General features: G+C 36.6%; 2 protein-coding genes across 2 annotated transcripts; one reads left to right on the top strand and one right to left on the bottom strand.

Moving 5' to 3' along the window:
- Positions 1–1,803: 1,803 nt before the first annotated feature.
- LOC110773612 (RING/FYVE/PHD zinc finger superfamily protein) lies at positions 1,804–9,525 on the bottom strand. The gene is made up of 7 exons (XM_021978141.2): positions 9,163–9,525; positions 8,711–8,796; positions 7,590–7,736; positions 7,389–7,497; positions 5,323–5,446; positions 3,004–3,274; positions 1,804–2,230 (listed from the first exon to the last, which is right to left on the bottom strand). Exons 1-7 carry the CDS (start codon positions 9,284–9,286, stop codon positions 2,123–2,125), a joined length of 969 nt encoding a protein of 322 aa, XP_021833833.1. The 5' UTR covers positions 9,287–9,525; the 3' UTR covers positions 1,804–2,122.
- Positions 9,526–16,700: 7,175 nt separating this feature from the next.
- Positions 16,701–18,183, top strand: LOC148293741 (uncharacterized). Its single transcript, XM_088254587.1, has 3 exons — positions 16,701–16,772; positions 16,858–17,081; positions 17,934–18,183. The coding sequence occupies exons 1-3, from the start codon at positions 16,701–16,703 to the stop codon at positions 18,181–18,183; spliced, it is 546 nt and encodes a 181-aa protein (XP_088110713.1).

The following is an 18,183-nucleotide window of genomic DNA, read 5'->3' on the forward strand; positions in this document are numbered from 1 at the left end:
AACCCACTTGACAAACTCCATCTTTTCTTGTCCAATTTTCTTGTGGAGGGAGTGAGCCATAACCGAAACGCAGGAAAACAAGTCAGTCTCCAGCTGATGATCTCCTTCAGCAGTCCCAGCCTTCCTTGCATTCTTCACCCTCCTCTCATACTCTTCAGCTACCAAAATTGCAATATCTGCCATCTCTCTCTCTCTCTCTCTCTCTCTCTCTCTCTCTCTCTCTCTCTCTCTCTCTCTCCTGTAACTTGCTTTCAAAATGGTTTGCTTTCAAAGTGGTTTGCTTTCAAAATGGTTTTGCACAGACTGAATTTGATGGAGAAGGTGATCATGTTGGGACAAATATTTATAGGGAGATGAGATGCAGAAGTGGCAGTTAAACAGATGAAGAAGTGGATAAGGATTAGAGGTAAGTGGGCTAATATTCTGACACCTTTATTTTATTTTATGTTATTTTATTTTTATAATGTGGGTGGTGTTGTTGGTTTGGTGGTTTTGAACATGGCTTCCCTGGTTTGGTTTCCTGTGGATTTTTTATATATAATATTTTTATTATGGAAAATGATAGGGAGACCAACTTGGGATACCAACTTATGTACCAACTCTCTAATAGAGCGTGGGATTCATCGTATTGGTGGGCGCCATCTCTATTAGAGATTTGGTACACAAGTTGGTATCCTAAGTTGATCTCCCTAGCATGACCCGCTTGCTATTGGGTTCCCACAGGTACCTTTGTTTTGATTGTTTAATGGTAGAGCGCCTGTTGAAATCAAAGCTGAAAGTGGAAGCCTCCTCCACTCTCACCTCTGGAGTGCCAACACCTGTCTTAAATATTAATTTAATTCAAATGATCTACCACCGACTTCGTTACAATTAAATTATTTTTGAGAAGTATCAAACGCATCACAAATATATATATTATTGATGTCATATTTGAAGAAGACAAAACCTAGTTGATTTTGAAAGTGGATTTATTGACCATTTGAGACAGATTAAATCCATTGCACCGAATATTCGGTGGATTTAAAAGGCATCGATTGAGAAATAATATGGATGTGCTAAGAATCTAGCCCAACCCACTGAAAGATAAAACAAGCCTAAAACCATAGGTTAAGGAAACCACACCTCGAACCTTCCTTTGTCGGTCTTTGGAATGGTTACGGTAAGTTATCTGTGTTAGGCTGTTAAGTTATTTAGGCGATGCGTCTTTAGTACTCAAATGTGTGCATATTATTTGGAAGGCTTAATTATAGCAACAGGCTCGGAGTTGTATTTTGGTCTTCGACTTCAAATATTAGCTCATATAGTGCTCAAATTAAGTCTTGCATTGCACGGTTGGTGACAAAGGGGTTTGTGAGTTTTTCGTGAGTTTCGGTAAGGGTTCGTAGGGTTTCGAAGACCGAGTACCAATTTAAAATCACCCCAGGTGTTTAATGTAGTTAACCCTTTTTTTCTCTCTTGAACAGACTGTTATGCACACCATATACCATCTGTTAGGCTAAATCCTGATAATAATTAAATGAATAAAAAAGATTATATTGAAGCACATATAAAGATCAACCTTATCTCGGACCCCTCATTGTTTGGTTGGAGAAATCATACTTGGTTGAGTATTTAACTAACCTTAACAATCTAGGGAAGGCTCTGCTTCATCACAATAGCTATACACATCAGATTTCTTATTGATGTTGCTGCCCCAAAAAAAAAAAACAAAACAAAACCAAATACAAAGATAGCAGAAACGGTGTTATGTTTACTACCAAGGGAAAATTCAGTCATTCCCCAAAACTAAGAAATGCAAAAGAGTTCTCTAGTAGCAATTTATGGATTGAAAGCATCATTGATATACATGTTAGTTATTTGATATATCCTATTCTTGATTTCTTACACTGATAGAGAGGGCAAGCGAGAGAGGCAACACTTTTCACAAATTCTCGTACAAAATTTTACAAATATAACTCAACCAGGAAGAAATGACTTTGGGATATTTCCAGAAACCATATACTCATTTTAGATTAAAGCGAATGAGACTCAGAAGCCCATAGCAAAGACTGACCCCACCAAATAGAAAGACAGTCCATCTCAATATCATGTTATTTTGAATAGTAAAAATACCCCTTCAAATCTATAGCAGGCCAAGTGTTTTCAGCTGCTGAATATGCTCAGTTGGGAGAGGCGGTGGAGACCAATCAGATCCGGTCATCTCACCATCAACATCCTCGACAACATATTCCTACGAGAGTAAATAAATTTTCAAATAAATATCTGGTAACATATGCAGTAATGACAAGATCCAGAAGCGTTAAAACATCCAGAAATGATAAATTGTTGATCTAGTGTATGCAAAAATCTGTTTAGCCATTCAGTACGGACTTAAGTAAACCCACTAATTCGTTGAAAACAACTCGCAGATCAAGCTAAGTAGAGGACATAAGATCCCGAAGTTAAATGTTTCTTGTTCCGTAAATGGGACAAGAAGACATGATTAACATGTTATAATACAATGGAGGGGCCTTGGAAACGCATCTTAATCCAATGGAGGGAACAAGAAGACAAAATGTTTTCTTTTTGTGGCCATCTTGGCCACCACTGTGTTTTATTGTTATAAGCAGTAAAATTGTGTTTCTTTTTCAAAAAATGAAAAAGAAAAAAAATGCATGTCAGTTGGTAACGAAAGGACAACCTTATAAAAGCAGGTAGATTCAAAGTTTAATCATCTTTCGCCTTAGAGAATATATCTTTAACTAAACTATTTCTCATCAATCACATGTTTGATCATGTATGCTTTAGTCTGCAAGAGGTGTCCCTCTACTGAATTCGGCTACAATTTAGGCCCTAGTAATTAGGACAAAACTTTGTTCAGTTGTTGAGCTTCACTTGTTGACTTAGTGCTCGATAAAATGGTAATTTATAGTGTTGCAGTGTGCAGACAATATAAAAGCATGGCAAAAAAATATTTAATAATAAAAAAAAGAAACAAAATGATGGAAGATGTCCCTAACTCACTTTTGTCAGCATCCTTTTTGCAAGTATATGGTAATGCCGCTGCCAAATCCGTTGTCCAACCATTGTAGCTACCAGCACACTGTAGAATATGCCAATCACTGTAAAAAGTCCCAGCACAATCAGAGCCATTATAAATAGTATTGGCAGCCCTGCTTCACCAGCACCTCCCAAGCAACCACATTCACCTGCCATACTTGCACAGCTACCCCAGCACGTGGTACAGTCAGTCCACATACAAAGCGTGCCTGGTAAATGACAGTCTGCGCATACACTGCAGGAATTGTGTAAAAATGAATGACCTTGTAAACATGGATTTCAATTAATACACCCTAATTGTCATACGAACCAATGAATGGAAATTTTCTCCTGCTAAGCAGATAAATCGAGCGGATAGATGTAGCACAATGATGTAGTACAGCCCGTAGGTATTAGATGAAGCACTTAAACAATAGAACATAGAAGAATATAAGAGACCGAGGAGAAGAAATATAGATCGAAAAGACGAGATAAAGGGCAGAAACAGTAGAACAAAGAAGAATATCGGAGATCGAGGAGAAGAAATATAGATCGAAGGGACGAAATCAGAGAGTTCTAGGAAAAGGTTTACTCAACATTCAAATCTGAATTTTAAAGAACTACATGGGGTTATTTATAGAAAGGGTATACTAGTGATTTTCCCCTTGAACTTGTACCTCAGTTTCAATTAGCCCCCTATCCTTTTTTTTTTCGAAAATTAAGGACCCAATCTATTTTTTTCGCCAATGTGCCCCTCAACATCAGAATCTGGCACTTTCCATCCATTCTGCCGTCAAGATGGAGGTTACTTTTGTCATATAATGGAATAATTGTGAATTCCACCTCTGTGACCCATGACCTCCATGACCTCTGCCAGGTAAGGACTCATATCGTAATATTGGGTTTTCTCCTAAACCCTAGATCCCCTTCAGCTCAATGGAGACACGAAATTACAAAATTAACCTCCAACTTCACGGTAGAATAGAATGGATGGGAAGTGCCAGATTTTGACATCAAGGGGCACATTGGCGAAAAAAAATAGTTCGGTTCATTAATTTTCTAAAAAAAAAGGATAAGGGGCTAATTGAAAATTAGGTACAAGTTCAGGGGGCAAATCACTAGTATACCCTTATAGAAAACTTAAACCTAGACATAATAGGATAAAAATCCCTTGCTTAAACAGAAATCCTAGCCCAAATAAAATAGGAAACTTAAAACTAGAAATCTGGAAATCTGGAAAAGTAGAAATCCTACTAGAATTGGGAAAACTAGAGAATCTAGGAAACTAACAAATACATTAGGAAACTAATAAATTTAGGTCCTATGCGTCCTGCATCACACAAACTATTAAGTATTTAGGTTGTGGTAGATAATACAACATCCAACTCTTCAGGCAGTTAACCAAAAAAACAAAACAAAGAAACAAACACAAGACTTAAGTTCATGTCATCAGGTGTCAACTCACATTTCCAAACTTCCAGAGAGTTCATATTAATAATAATATAGTATTGAGCAGTAATTAAATATTTAATGCATCATGTTGTGCATGAACCAAACTCACCTCCACAATAAGATTTTGAGCACAAAGGAAGAAAGTTGGAAAACGTAATTAATTAAAAAAGTGAATACCTAATACATCATTTGAATCATGATAATTACAAGTAGAAAGTGTGGTCTATGATAATATGCACGAACCCTATCTGCAGTAAATAGCGCCAACAAAAAGTGGTAGTACCATGATTTTTGTTGAAAAATATGCAAAATAACCATATTAGTATACTGTTGAATATGTCAGGAAACACTTGTCCTGATCTGCCAACGAAGCAGTTAAATGATAAAAGGTAACGGGTATGCGTTTGGTCTTAAGAATGCTGGTTTTAAGAATGAGTGATTGCCCTTCTCCGACCCTTGCCACATATTGAACAGGGTTCTATGGTGTGAAAATTGTCCAAATAAAATTTAATAAGCTTGACAGAAATAGATAACAAAAAATGCCACAAAATAACACAGTGCTGAATGGACATTCATGCAAATCAGAACCTATCAAAATTGTTTTGGCCTCTCAAAGATAAAGGTTGTTGAAAAAATTTCTTCCAAGAGTGCCTTTGGTTTTAATTCGGTGCTATCAATCTATAGATCTATATCATAGAAACACTCCCTTGTAAATATACAGGATTAATTAATCCATTCCATTTAGAGGTGATAATATGATGATAATGATGATCAGGTAAACAGTCAGAAGAATCAAATCATGTGTAGCCATGTGTGCAACTGGGTGAAAGATTTCCAAATGTAGACTTATACCCAGGCTGACAGCAACAAAGGCATAATTCTCGACAAGGCTGAGCCAAATCATTGCGCACTCTTCGGTCATAACAAGTAATGAAGCACCCAGACAACCCAAGCAAAGCGAAAAACAACAGAGCTCCTGTATTCAACAATAGAAGTACGTCAATTTCCAAAACCGAAAAAGCAAAGAGGTATTACTGCAGAGAACAAAGGAGCAAGCATGTGCCCTAACATTAGAGTAAATTTATATTACAAAGTTTTAATCAACTAATTCCCACGGAAAAAAACTGTAAATTTATAACAAGCAGCCACAACCAAGATTTCATCATTTTCAAAGGAAACATAAATTTTCTTGATTTTCAACCATAAGAAATAAAAAAATCTCCACCAGCAACCACTTAAAGCAATGACACTCCACCCAAAGAAACTTCCACTACACGAAGACAAGAGTTTCCACAAGGATTGGAGAAACAGAGTAAAATGTAGAAATAATATACATAACGCAAACAGCAAGTTGTAAGAGATAAATAAAAATCATTAAAGAAAAATTTATCTAATTATACATAATTGTAACTATCTTCAAAATGTTGTTTTTTTGTGCAAAATAATAAAGTGCCAATGTGATTATCTAACAGCATGGTTTTCATCATGATCTTCCATAACAAATCTGTAACCCAGTCACACTAATGAATAAATCTACTTTCCCTTCAGTTTGCGCCTTCCTCCACTCAGTACACCATGCAGGTCACCTCCCTCTCTGATTTTTTACCGTTTTATTCTTAGGGGTAAAGAATTATCTGGTTTCAACATGGCTACAGAAAGTATTACTAGACTGTATTTCCACATCCTTATTATATATTTCCTAAACTTTGACCGTCTTAAACTGATTCTTTAATTTCAGAAAGGTGACAAACACAAACTTATTTCATAAACAGTTGACCATGAAAAGATCATGACTTTGGCGAAACCACCTTATCAGAATTCTGAAAACATGAAAGCGAGTGAACAAACCCATGTGCTCGCTTGGGAACTAAAAATATTCACCACTTCCGCACATAAATGGCAATTCTTTCAATCAGCATCCTTCAACACATAAAAACAATAAGTTCCAAAGAATCCAGCTGGTCAATTTTTAAAAGCCATATCCAGTCTCCATTTTTTCCACCTCTATTTTACTGATCAATTGGACATCTTAAAATGTAGTGATCTTATTTCCAAACTTATCTAATATGACCAGGCCTTGATCAGTGTTTAAATACCCAAACAGGACCCACTGATTCTATGGCCCTCACTGGTCTAATATTGGTAGCAATACTGTAGTGGGCCATGAGGTCCAAAAGTTCTTATAAAAACTGAACCACGACCTCGCTAACAGGTATGTTAGAACCCAGGACCACTAAGTGGTAGCAATACAGAGGTCCCTGCCATGGCAATTAAGGATAGAGTTGAAGAAAAAAAAACATTTGATACATTTTTACCCTCCTGAAAACATGATGTAAGGATGCATACATGCATATACAGACCAATATATATTCTTTATTCTTCTTATTCTTTCTCTTTTCTAACTAGCTTACTTGCTTACTGGGTTTTTTTTTTTTCCCCTTTTCTCTTTTACTGTGTTTGGATGCATATTCTCATTCACATGCTGATTCAATAGCATGTTACTAAATCTTCATATTTTTTATTTTTGACTATGTCATTTTCAATTTAATTTTTAATTAAATAAAGACATGAAAATGAACCAAAGATGTTTTAAAAGTGTAAAATAAGTGTATTAATGCAATCAAATCAAATCTAAATATCTAACAGTATCTTAGAAGTGTGATCTTCCTCGTTTTTCTTTTGCTGGACAATCTGACGAACATAAGAATCTCAAAAACCTTTATCACAATCACAGTGATAAAGTTCTGAGCAGACATCGATCACCAAACAGAGGGAATTCGGACTAAGATGCCATGCATATAATACCACAACAAATATATAGTAACCAACATGGGCAACAAGACACATACACGTATAACAACATTGCATACTATTTATTTTTCTAGTACAAGCATTCACATAAGAACTTGAGATTTTACCAGATATATAGTAGAAACTAAGCTCACTGTCAAAACCCCATGCAAGACGAAGCCAGAATTGCTGGAAACCATCTATTAGATACACCAAATATGCCAATGAAGCAATCACCTGCATAAATGAATAGAAATGTTTCAAAATGCACATCCAATGCCAGCTATCAAAGTGAAGAAAGCAACTAAAGTAAATTACTAATGACCTACAAGCTGAACGGCCAGAAATATAAAAATAATGTCTCTAGTGACAAAGAATCGGAATTTCAAGGTTCGCCATTTTCTATCAGCAATAACATGAACTCTCAAATGGTAAGGAGCCTTGCAGGTTGTGCAATGAGCAAATGCAAACCCTTCCTGAAAAAATTAAAGCAAGATAGTCAGATACAGATGGGAAACCACTAACGAGCAGCAAAACCTGAACATGTGTATATATGCTGTTAGTTTGTCTTAATCAGCTAAATCCTACACCTTATTCAAAGACTATTAAAAGCCCACTTCTGAGTTCTCCACAGATGATCTTACTGCAATACACTAAAAGTCTAAAACTTAGTGAATAGTCGTGTAACAAGGAAAGAAAAACTAATTTGCTACCTGTTCCTACACCTGCGAGACACACTGTTGTAAATATCCTCTTAACACAACAGGAGATAAACGAATCATGACATTGCAACCCATCAATATGTCGATTCCATTTCATTATGCTAGAGACATTGGTGTTGAAGGAACTGCACTTCAATAAACTTCATTTCATATTTTAACTGCAACAAGCACATTTTAATGTGCATAAATGACACATCATTCTAGATTCCAAATAGCAACTATGTGCATTCTGATTTTTTTTATAATTTATAAAGATTTTTTTTTTTTTTTTTTTTTTTTTTTTTGTAAAAGAAACAAATGCACAGACACGATTCTCTCTCTGTCTCTCTCAATAAATTCAAATTACACCCATGCTATAAGTTCAAACATAAGGACAGCACCTTAGAATCAAAGGGATAGTTAGATGACAGCGAACACAGGATCTCAGAATCACTCTCTCTCTCTCAATAAATTCAAATTACACCAATACTAGAAGTTCAAAGACAAGGACAGTGTCCCAGAATCAAAAGGGATAGTTAGATGACAGCTAAAAGTGGGTTTTAGTGAATTCCAGAACATCCTCATACACCATGGCTTTGTTTAGTAATAATAGCAAGAAGCAATCAGAAACGATATAGTAGATGGATGGGATCACTAAGCTTGCATGCCAAACTATAATAGTATAATATGGGGTTACATTACTAATTTTGGAAAAGAAAAAGAAGCAAAAATATAGATGGCAACCAAACCTTTACAGCTCTCCAATGATCCAAACATTCCCGGTGAACATACTTTGAAGTCCCTTTGCATTTGCAAGGAGCAATGAAGTCCCTACCTGAGTGAAAAATAGAAAGCAAAAAACCCACTGATAAGCTACATTACTTTACTCAACACTTAGCATTTAAAAGGAACAAAAAAAGTACAACTTTACACTTTTACCCTAAAATTAACAATAAATTTTAACTATGTAAATGAACCATCACTCTGAAAAGAGTTCTGTAACATTGTCATTTGCAAGACTAATTGGTTAGTTGACTTGAAAAGAGAAATGACAATTTTCCAAAATCCAAGCCAACAGAAATACATGAACTCAAATTTACAAATTCTACACTCCTCCATAATCTTTTTATCAGACACCAAACACCCAATTGAGCGAATTGTCAAAACGTAATAAAACAGAAGTAAATTGGATGAGACATACCATCACTTTCAAGGCAAATTCGGCATTGGATTTGTTCACCAGGGCCCGCTTCCAGGTCGATCTCACTGGGCTCGGCGACCGGCGCCGGAGCGATGAGAGGCGAAGCGTCTGAGTGATCCACCATTGAATTACGAGGGAGTGAACCAAACAGTGAAATTGCTCAAGGGTTTAGATTTAGAGAAATGGGACTTTTAATTTCGAATGATTGCATTAAGCAAAAACCCTAATTCCCCCAATTCTACCTCTGTTACTCGTTTGTTGAATGGTCCTATGACAACTGGGGGAAACAAAAAGAAAAGAGCAGAAGCAAAAAGTCTCTGTCTGTGAATGGTGGTCCTAGTTTGGTGCGCTTCCTAAAAATGACCATTGCTTTCTTCTTCTTCTTTATTTTTTTATTTTTTTATTTTTAAGGAGGGATCATCATTTGGCCCGCCGTGCACTCAAGTCAAAGTGGGTAGCCCAAAGCTTGATGGGTCAGAGTCTGCCTCGACCCATTTTAAACTTGGGTTGGATTTGAGCTTAGAATTTGAAACTCTTGGCCCAGCCACCTATGCCCTTCTTTTTTCTTTTTTTTTAAGTTTTAATTGATGCATTCTCAAACCTCATTTTATACTTAATTAAAGGGTAAAGGGTTGAAAACCCCCCTGGACTATTTGGCTTGTCGAAATGTCTACCCTGAAATTTTTTTTCAGCCAATTTAGCCTTCGTATTAAATTTAATCGCCAATTTCACCCCCACCGTTAGGTTTTCCCCAATTCCATCCAAATGTCCGTCAAAAAAGAATAAAATGATCTTTTTAAAACACAAGTTGAATAAAATATTAATAAAAATAAAAAAACCAACAAAAACTTTTCTTTTTCTCAGCCCCCTTTGGCTTCCTTCGTACGGTCAATTCCCAAATCTTTTTTCTTAGGGTTCGATCACTTTTTCAAAAAAGGCTGAAAGTGAAAGAGAGATGCTTTGAATGCACCAGAGGAGTTGGAAGACTGAAGGTGTTGAAGACCAGTTGACTGAAGCCACCTGCCATTGGACGAAGTCTCCAAGAAGTTATCGGAGTACTGTCGTTGGTGGTGCACCCCTGCCGCACTAGATCTCTGCCCTTGTCTCCCAACCCCGTTCATCTCTCTTTCTCTCTCTGCACCCGATCCAAATCTCAATCAGACCCTCCAATCAAAAACTCAGATCGGGAACTCAACCCCTCTCTCTCTCTTCAAATGCACAGAAAAATCTCGACCATTTACTTCTGGCCTCTCTCATCCCCATCCTACCAGCTTCATCGCCGATAGCCCAACAACTACAAAATTGAATTCGCCCCATCCTTCCCAACACCCCATCAACTCGAACCCGCCTATTTCAAAAAATAAATTATCTGCTTCTATGTCTGCAAATTCAAAAACAAAAAAAAAAAATTTGAAAACAAAGAATGAATTCAATCCAGCACAGGAATTTTCTCTTTGTGCCTAATGTTGTATCCGGTTAGAGAGAGAGAAAGAGGGCGGATGGGATCTGGCTGGGGTGGTAGTGGGCATCAGGGAGGAGCATGAGAACATGATCCCGAGAGAGATTGTGGTGAGGTTGTGGAGTCGCCGCTGGGTCTGGGGATGATGCGGTGCTCCATATATACATCGTTTGTGCTGTGATGATGGTGAGTGTGGCTGGTAATGGTGGTTATGGAAGAGAGAGGAGGGGATTGGGTTTGATCGGGAAGAAGGGAAACAGAGGTTCTAGAGAGAGAAAAAGAAAAGTTTTTGTTGGTTTTTTTATTTTTATTAATATTTTATTCAACTTGTGTTTTAAAAAGATTATTTTATTCTTTTTTGACGGGCATTTGGATGGAATTGGGGAAAACCTAACGGCAGGGGTGAAATTGGCGATTAAATTTAATACGAAGGATAAATTGGCTGAAGTTTTTTTTCAGGGTGGACATTTCGACAAGCCAAATAGTCCAGGGGGGTTTTAGACCCTTTACCCTTAATTAAAACTAGCCTCTCCGCATGCGCTTTCGCGCATGAGAGAGGCCTTTTTTAAAAATAAAAATAAATTATTTTAGGATTAAAAAAGATAATGGGTAGTTGTGTTCCATAAAAAGATGATCCATTATCTGATTTTTCTTTTAATTTTAAAATTTTTTAATATGAAAAAGTATGAATTTACCATATTATCCTTATTTAAGAGTGCTGCTATTTCCACCCACCTGTCCTATTTCCCCACCCACCTTATCTTCAAAATTTAAAAACAAATTTATTCATTTGTAAAATGACTTTTAAGGACTTTAGATTTAAAAAAAAAACACTTATTCTCCTTCATCCTTGTCAAACCCCAACCCCTCCCTCTCTCCCTCATCCCGATCAAAACCAAATCAAAATTCTAATAAAGCTTCAAAATTTCCAGTTGGGTCCAATCCAATTCCATCAGATTTCTCCTCAATTTATGAATCCAAGGGCACAGGCTTTCTGTTCCATTTGCTCCGTTATTGTTTTCGATCGATGGAGAGAAGATGAACATTGAGAGTGATTTTTTTAATTTTTTTTAATTTTTAATAATACTTTACAGAGGATCCCACATGTTTTGATTGACAGGGGTTGAAGGTTTGAAGCATGCTTTGAATGGAAGTAAGGAGAATTTGCTTGAATTAATAATTAAAGGGTATTTTAGGAATAATGGTGGGTGTAAAAATAGGATTATGTTTTTTCAAATTTACATAGTGGGTGGGAAGATAAGGTGGGTGGGGAAATAGGACTGGGGGGTGGAAATAGCAGCACTCTTATTTAATTAATAATTTCAATTCTTAATGTTTGCATTAACCAAGGGCATTTTTTGGTATTTTCAGTGTTTCGCCATTCTTTGCCTTTTGCTTTATATATATAGATAATATAATATGTATAATAAACTAATAAAGCTTCAAAATTTCCAGTTGGGTCCAATCCAATTCCATCAGATTTCTCCTCAATTTATGAATCCAAGGGCACAGGCTTTCTGTTCCATTTGCTCCGTTATTGTTTTCGATCGATGGAGAGAAGATGAACATTGAGAGTGATTTTTTTAATTTTTTTTAATTTTTAATAATACTTTACAGAGGATCCCACATGTTTTGATTGACAGGGGTTGAAGGTTTGAAGCATGCTTTGAATGGAAGTAAGGAGAATTTGCTTGAATTAATAATTAAAGGGTATTTTAGGAATAATGGTGGGTGTAAAAATAGGATTATGTTTTTTCAAATTTACATAGTGGGTGGGAAGATAAGGTGGGTGGGGAAATAGGACTGGGGGGTGGAAATAGCAGCACTCTTATTTAATTAATAATTTCAATTCTTAATGTTTGCATTAACCAAGGGCATTTTTTGGTATTTTCAGTGTTTCGCCATTCTTTGCCTTTTGCTTTATATATATAGATAATATAATATGTATAATAAACTAATAAACTTCTTATTTTGTTTACACATGTTATAAATTAAGTTAATTTTTCAATGTTGTCTAAAATTTTGTAACAAATAAGCAATATATACACTATATCTTTTAGTGCCCCTTTTTTGTCAAGTTCAACTTTAATGGTTCAATAAAGAATTTGAAAGCTTATTTTGGTTTTATTAATTCTAATGGCACAAATTGCTTTAATTTTCATGATTTCAATCCTAGTTTGGGATAGAAGTAACACATTTTCATAAGATTCATTTTTAGGTATAATTTTTTTAAAAATATATTGGCTATTGCTTGGTCTAGGTTGAGTAACCTTTACTATTGTTTAAGAGAAGACTATGTATCCATCAATTTTGACAAAAAATTGTGTAAAAAAAAAAATTTAAAAGACTTAGAAAAAAAAAATTTGCCCGATCCATTTAGGCCCATGGCGGCACCCGTTAGGCCCATTAGGCATGTCTAGGCACGGCTCAATGGGTGAGCCCAGGCCAAGCCCTATGAAACCTCACCCGACTTGAAAAATAAAAAATAAAAAAACCCGTAAAGCTCGACCCAAACCCAAAAATTTTAGTCTAGGCGCAATGACGAACCCTAAGACCATGGCTCTGTACAATATAAATTGTGGTAAATACCAAAATGGTCCATTTGTTTACTAAATTTGTCAATTAACTTTAAGTATAGGTGTCACGACCCGACTCCCCTAGCACGATATTGTCCGCTTTGGGCCCTCCTCTCTGCCCTCACGGTTTTGTTTCTGGGTACTCACGAGCAATTTCCCAGTGGGTCACCCATCCTGGGATTGCTCTAGCCCCCAACTCGCTTAACTTCGGAGTTCCCACGACTCCAAAGCCAGTGAGCTCCCAAAAGGCCTCGTGCTAGGAAGAGAAGTGTCCACACATTTAAAGCACTCCACCTTTCCCTCCCCGAGCGACGTGGGATTGCTCACCATTCTTGTTTCCCCAAGACACGGGTCTTACAATAGGTGCAGTTCAGTTTGGATCACTACACTCTCGAATCATATTACTGTTGTTATGCCATGATCCATGTTTGGTGACTAGGATTGGATTGGATAACTTACTATATATTTAAGACATGTTGAGTGAGGAAATGAAGAGATGTTGTCCAAGTTGAAGGTAGAAGAGGGATCACTCATGAAGGAATCTTATCCCATGCAATCCACTCAAATAATAGGATAACAACACTTTATAAGTTATCCCTTCTAATCCCCTCAAAATGAAAAATCCTTAACATCTACCTACATTTCCTCTTCCAACATAGCTTAAATTTGGTGAATTATCCAATCCAATACTAGTCACGAAACATTACATATTGCAAATAGTGAAACGATATAAATAAATGGGTCGGCTTTCGCCAATTTAATTCCCTCTCATTTCATTAAGGACAGATTGGTCCTTCTGCTCCCTGGTAGCCCCAAGTGGGGCATGCTCTGGGCTATGAAATGAATTTAAAGTTCCACAATGTAATGCCTTTTTTTTCGTAAGAAAGGAAGTCAAATTGATGTTACCTATGATAACAGAGTGCAAATGAGTTTTGGTGTCTAGTCTGATCATCATAAGTCTAGGCTGGGCGTCGATTTTCAAAGATAAATGTGGAAGGTTTTTGAGTGTTAGTGTTGACTGCTTTGCAGGGAGTGGGGAAGAAGAAATGGTTGGGTAGTGGGAACGATTTTGGCGTCGTGGGTGTGTAATTTTGGGTGTGGTTTTAGGATAACCATACAAAGGTATAGAAACTAAACAAAGAAAGAACCCTAAACAGTAAAAAAGATCAACAAGCCACCTTCGAGAAACTACCTTAACTGCAGTGCAAGGCAGTGCAGGCACGTGAAAATTCATCTCGGTAGACGTATGAATTAAAAAATGAGTCCAGATAAGCAAGAAAACATGTTCCAAGTTAATTATGTAAAGTTATGGGGAAGACAGACTGAGCACAAAGCAAGTGAAAAGACCATCAATCATGCATAATATCCCTCCCTTCTCATTATGTATACGCAAGTTCAATAAATTCCTTATCGAAAGAATATGAAAACTTATTAAAGCTAAAATACATAAACAACACATGCTTGTCTTTAAAACCAATTTTATGAAAGCTCTTAACCAATTGGTAGTATTTAAAGAAAGCATAAAGAAGCATAGAAAGAGCAAGAGCAACATTGGTGAGTAAATAGATACCTCATCTAGTAAACTTTGACCTGTGGCAGGTAAAAAAATACCTAAATTTTTCAATAGTATAAACCACAGCTGGTATAAGTTATAATGTTGCTACGTATAACTCTATATGTGCATATACATACAAAGATACACAAGTACATACATTTTAGGTAGAATTCATGTTTGATTGTAGAATACACTAAATATACTTGTAGGTATATAACCTGTTAGACACTATTCTTTAATCCCTTTTTCGATTTCGCTTCAAAAGTAACTGGGTACCTGTATGTTGTAGGTACAAAACCAGGTTTTAAAAAACCAAAAATCAAACCTATCTATTTGACGGCAGATAACCATCCACTTCAAAAGTAATTGGGTACCTGCATGTTGTAGGTACAAAATCAGGTTTTAAAAAACCAAAAATCAAACCCATCTATTTGACTCCATGGGTACCCATCTATTTCGTGTAGGTAAACTAATACCCAGATAACCAATTTTGCTTTGGTTAGGACTAACAATCGATAGGGCTCCATGTACATGCAAGAGAGAGACTTTTTTAACTACTATTTGGCGGCATACCACTCACTCTTGCTAGTCGGTGTCGAATGCTCCGGAATTTTCAAATGGAATTTCTTGAACTGCAACAAAAGAAACCCCTCAACCAAAAACCCACCTTTAGGAACCCTAATCAAAACACCAATCTCCAAACTAAAACCATAATCAAAACGTCTGACTAAGAAAATCAACCCCATAATCAAAATGGATAATTAATTGCAGACACAAATTTTGGAGAGTATCACTACAATAAATTGGGGGACCAAAAATTCAAGCATCAGCCTCTTACACGTTGAATTGTAAATAGGGGTATTTTGGGAACTTAAAAATCATAATAAATCAGATATGTAGCTTAATAAGGTAATTTGATGAATTGGATCCTAGTCATGGGTTTTGGTTCATAAAAACAGGGTATTATTTATAGAAGCAAAAAGTGAAGGGTTGTAGGTAAGTCAAATTGAATTTGAAGGGGGTAAGACAAATTTGCTAATAAAATAATCATATGATAAGTCTTATACCAATCGATTCCACTTTGAGTTAGTATGCATGCATGTAGTTTCCCTTGCTTGTCACATTAAGCCTCTACTTTTGGCTCCTTATTCTTCTTAATTTCTCGAAACACCCTACAATACTTATACCAATAGATCAAGCACACCTAGGGGAGCATTTTTGGTTCTTGGACCATGGTCAAAAATTGACCGGAACTAGCCGAAATGAAGCCGGAACCGTCGGCCAAAAAATGGGGTTAAGAATCGATCTGTCAAACGTCAAAATCGATCCAAACTAAGTACATAAACAGGTAGAGTATGATGAGGGGATGAAGTTTCATACCTCACTCGACGAATTTTGCAGCCGGAATCGCCGGAAATCTCACGAACTTCGCCGGGTGACAAACGAGGGTTTTGCTCAGTTCTAGTTCGAAATCACGACCAATCTTTGAGTTTCGAAGGTGGAAATGGGTATAGATGTGAAGAGGAGGAAGAGACAAACGTTTTGTGGGTCATGGCGTTGCCGGACGGAGGAGAAAACGCAAGCCAAAGTGGCCAATCTGTTTTCACGAAGGAGGAGAGAGAGAGAGAGAGAGAGAGAGAGAGAGAGAGAGAGAGAGAGAAGCTGTCCAGCTTTTTAAAATCTGACATCGCAAAAATTACGGTTGTGCCACTACACTTTTGTAGATCATAACTTCTTCGTTTTAACTCCGAATTTAACATGCCGCCTGTCTACGAACTCGTATCGGCGAGCTCTATGCAACAATGCTGCTTAACTACCCAAATTCCTTTCCGAACAAAAAGTGACTAATGTGCCCCTACACCTAAGAATAAAAATGTAATTTCACAATAAATAATCAATGGTACAGTGATTTTTAAGTGATTTTTGAGACGAGGTGTTACAGGAAGACATGGCCCATGACACAAGGATAATTCTATCGGCTTTACATGATCAAAGTTTGAATTTTCTTAAACCTCCAAATGTTACTATTTCTATCTAAAGAAAAAAATTCAGATAATTTATATTTAAGTTTTTTACATTGTGAATAATGAAAAATTTTCTTTTTAGGAAAATATTGTCTAGTAGATACGAGATACCCACAAATGAGAGGCTACTTAGGACCATATAAAGGTAAAAGATATCATCTTCCTGATTTTCATAGGGGTGTTCAACCGATGGGTCATAAAGAGGTATTCAATTATGCACACTCTTCCCTTAAAAATATAATTGAGCACACTTTTGGAGTATGGAAAAAGAAATGGAGTATTTTACGAGACATGCCTAGTCAGAGGCAGACCCACAGAGGCGCAAGGAGGTGCAACCGCACCTTCACTCGTCGGAAAAAGCTTTGAAGGTGCCGGAGTTGCCCCTCTGCTCTGGTACCCACCAACTGCTCGAGCAAATGCCTGAACAATATTCTTCTTTCGCTGGCTAATGTTGTTGCGCTGCTGGGTTGCACGCAGCGCCTTATCTTTTTTTAAAAGTCCTGCCCAAAACGCATCGTTTTGGCCCAGGAAAAAAAACAATTTAAAAAGTAACCTACAAACTGCCGACACGGAACAGAAGCCTCCCAATCCAATTTGAAGAAGCCGTGCAAGGTGATATCATTGACATGCAGCAAATCCCAATTTGTTTTTAATCATGCAAGATACCCATCCCAAATCCTAATATGAATTTCAACGGAGATGGAGTCCTTGCTTTTGCTTTAAAATTTGAATTTCAGCAATTTTAGGTCAGGTTCCTTTCCTCTTTTCTTTTTTTTTTCTTTCCAAAAATGACAAGTTTATTATTATTTTTTTATTCAGTCCTTGGGCAATATCAAAACCATTATTGTTGGTTTTCTTTTATAAAAACTGATTGACCGATTAAGTCTTGTGCAAAGAAAGAAAATATTGTATCGATCAAGCTTTCAAAGTACGTTCGAATGTAATTCATGGTTAATCTAGAAGAAAAAAAAATGATGAAACATGCTGCGGTTTTTTTTTCCTTCATCAACCGTTGCGCCAGTTTCGTTTTCGGCATATGAATGAAATTGGTATTGTTTAAATTATAAGGTTATTTGGTTGTCAAATTTTTTTAAAACTTTTAGCCTTTCAAAATTGCACCTCTGCCGAAAAATTCCTGGGTTCACCAGTGTGCCTAGTTATCCTTTTGCAAAACAAGTAAAAATAACTATTGCAAACATGACACTTCATAACTATATAAGAAGACATGCCAAACGTGATTGTCGTTCTGATGAAAGTGAAGATGACCTAAATGGTATTCAAGGTGAAGAAATTGAGAGAGAGGTTGATGCACAACAAGAAGATGGTCCTGTAACACAAGAAATGGAGGCATTGAGAAATTATATAGCCGCAAGTTTAATGAGTTCATCTACTTTGAAATGTGTATGA

Source organism: Prunus avium, chromosome 6 (assembly GCF_965620075.1).
Source record: "Prunus avium chromosome 6, drPruAviu1.hap1.1, whole genome shotgun sequence".
Lineage (NCBI taxonomy): Eukaryota > Viridiplantae > Streptophyta > Magnoliopsida > Rosales > Rosaceae > Prunus > Prunus avium.

Coding starts and splice junctions, on each gene's coding strand:
- LOC148293741 (XM_088254587.1), top strand. CDS start 16,701: ATGGCCCATGACACAAGGATAATTCTATCGGCTTTACATGATCAAAGT. Junction 16,773..16,857: donor ATTTTCTTAAACCTCCAAAT/GTTACTATTTCT, acceptor ATTTTCTTTTTA/GGAAAATATTGTCTAGTAGA. Junction 17,082..17,933: donor CGAGACATGCCTAGTCAGAG/GCAGACCCACAG, acceptor CAGTGTGCCTAG/TTATCCTTTTGCAAAACAAG.
- LOC110773612 (XM_021978141.2), bottom strand. CDS start 9,286: ATGGTGGATCACTCAGACGCTTCGCCTCTCATCGCTCCGGCGCCGGTC. Junction 7,498..7,589: donor TATTTCTGGCCGTTCAGCTT/GTAGGTCATTAG, acceptor TCATTTATGCAG/GTGATTGCTTCATTGGCATA. Junction 3,275..5,322: donor CTTTGTTGCTGTCAGCCTGG/GTATAAGTCTAC, acceptor CAATTCCTGCAG/TGTATGCGCAGACTGTCATT.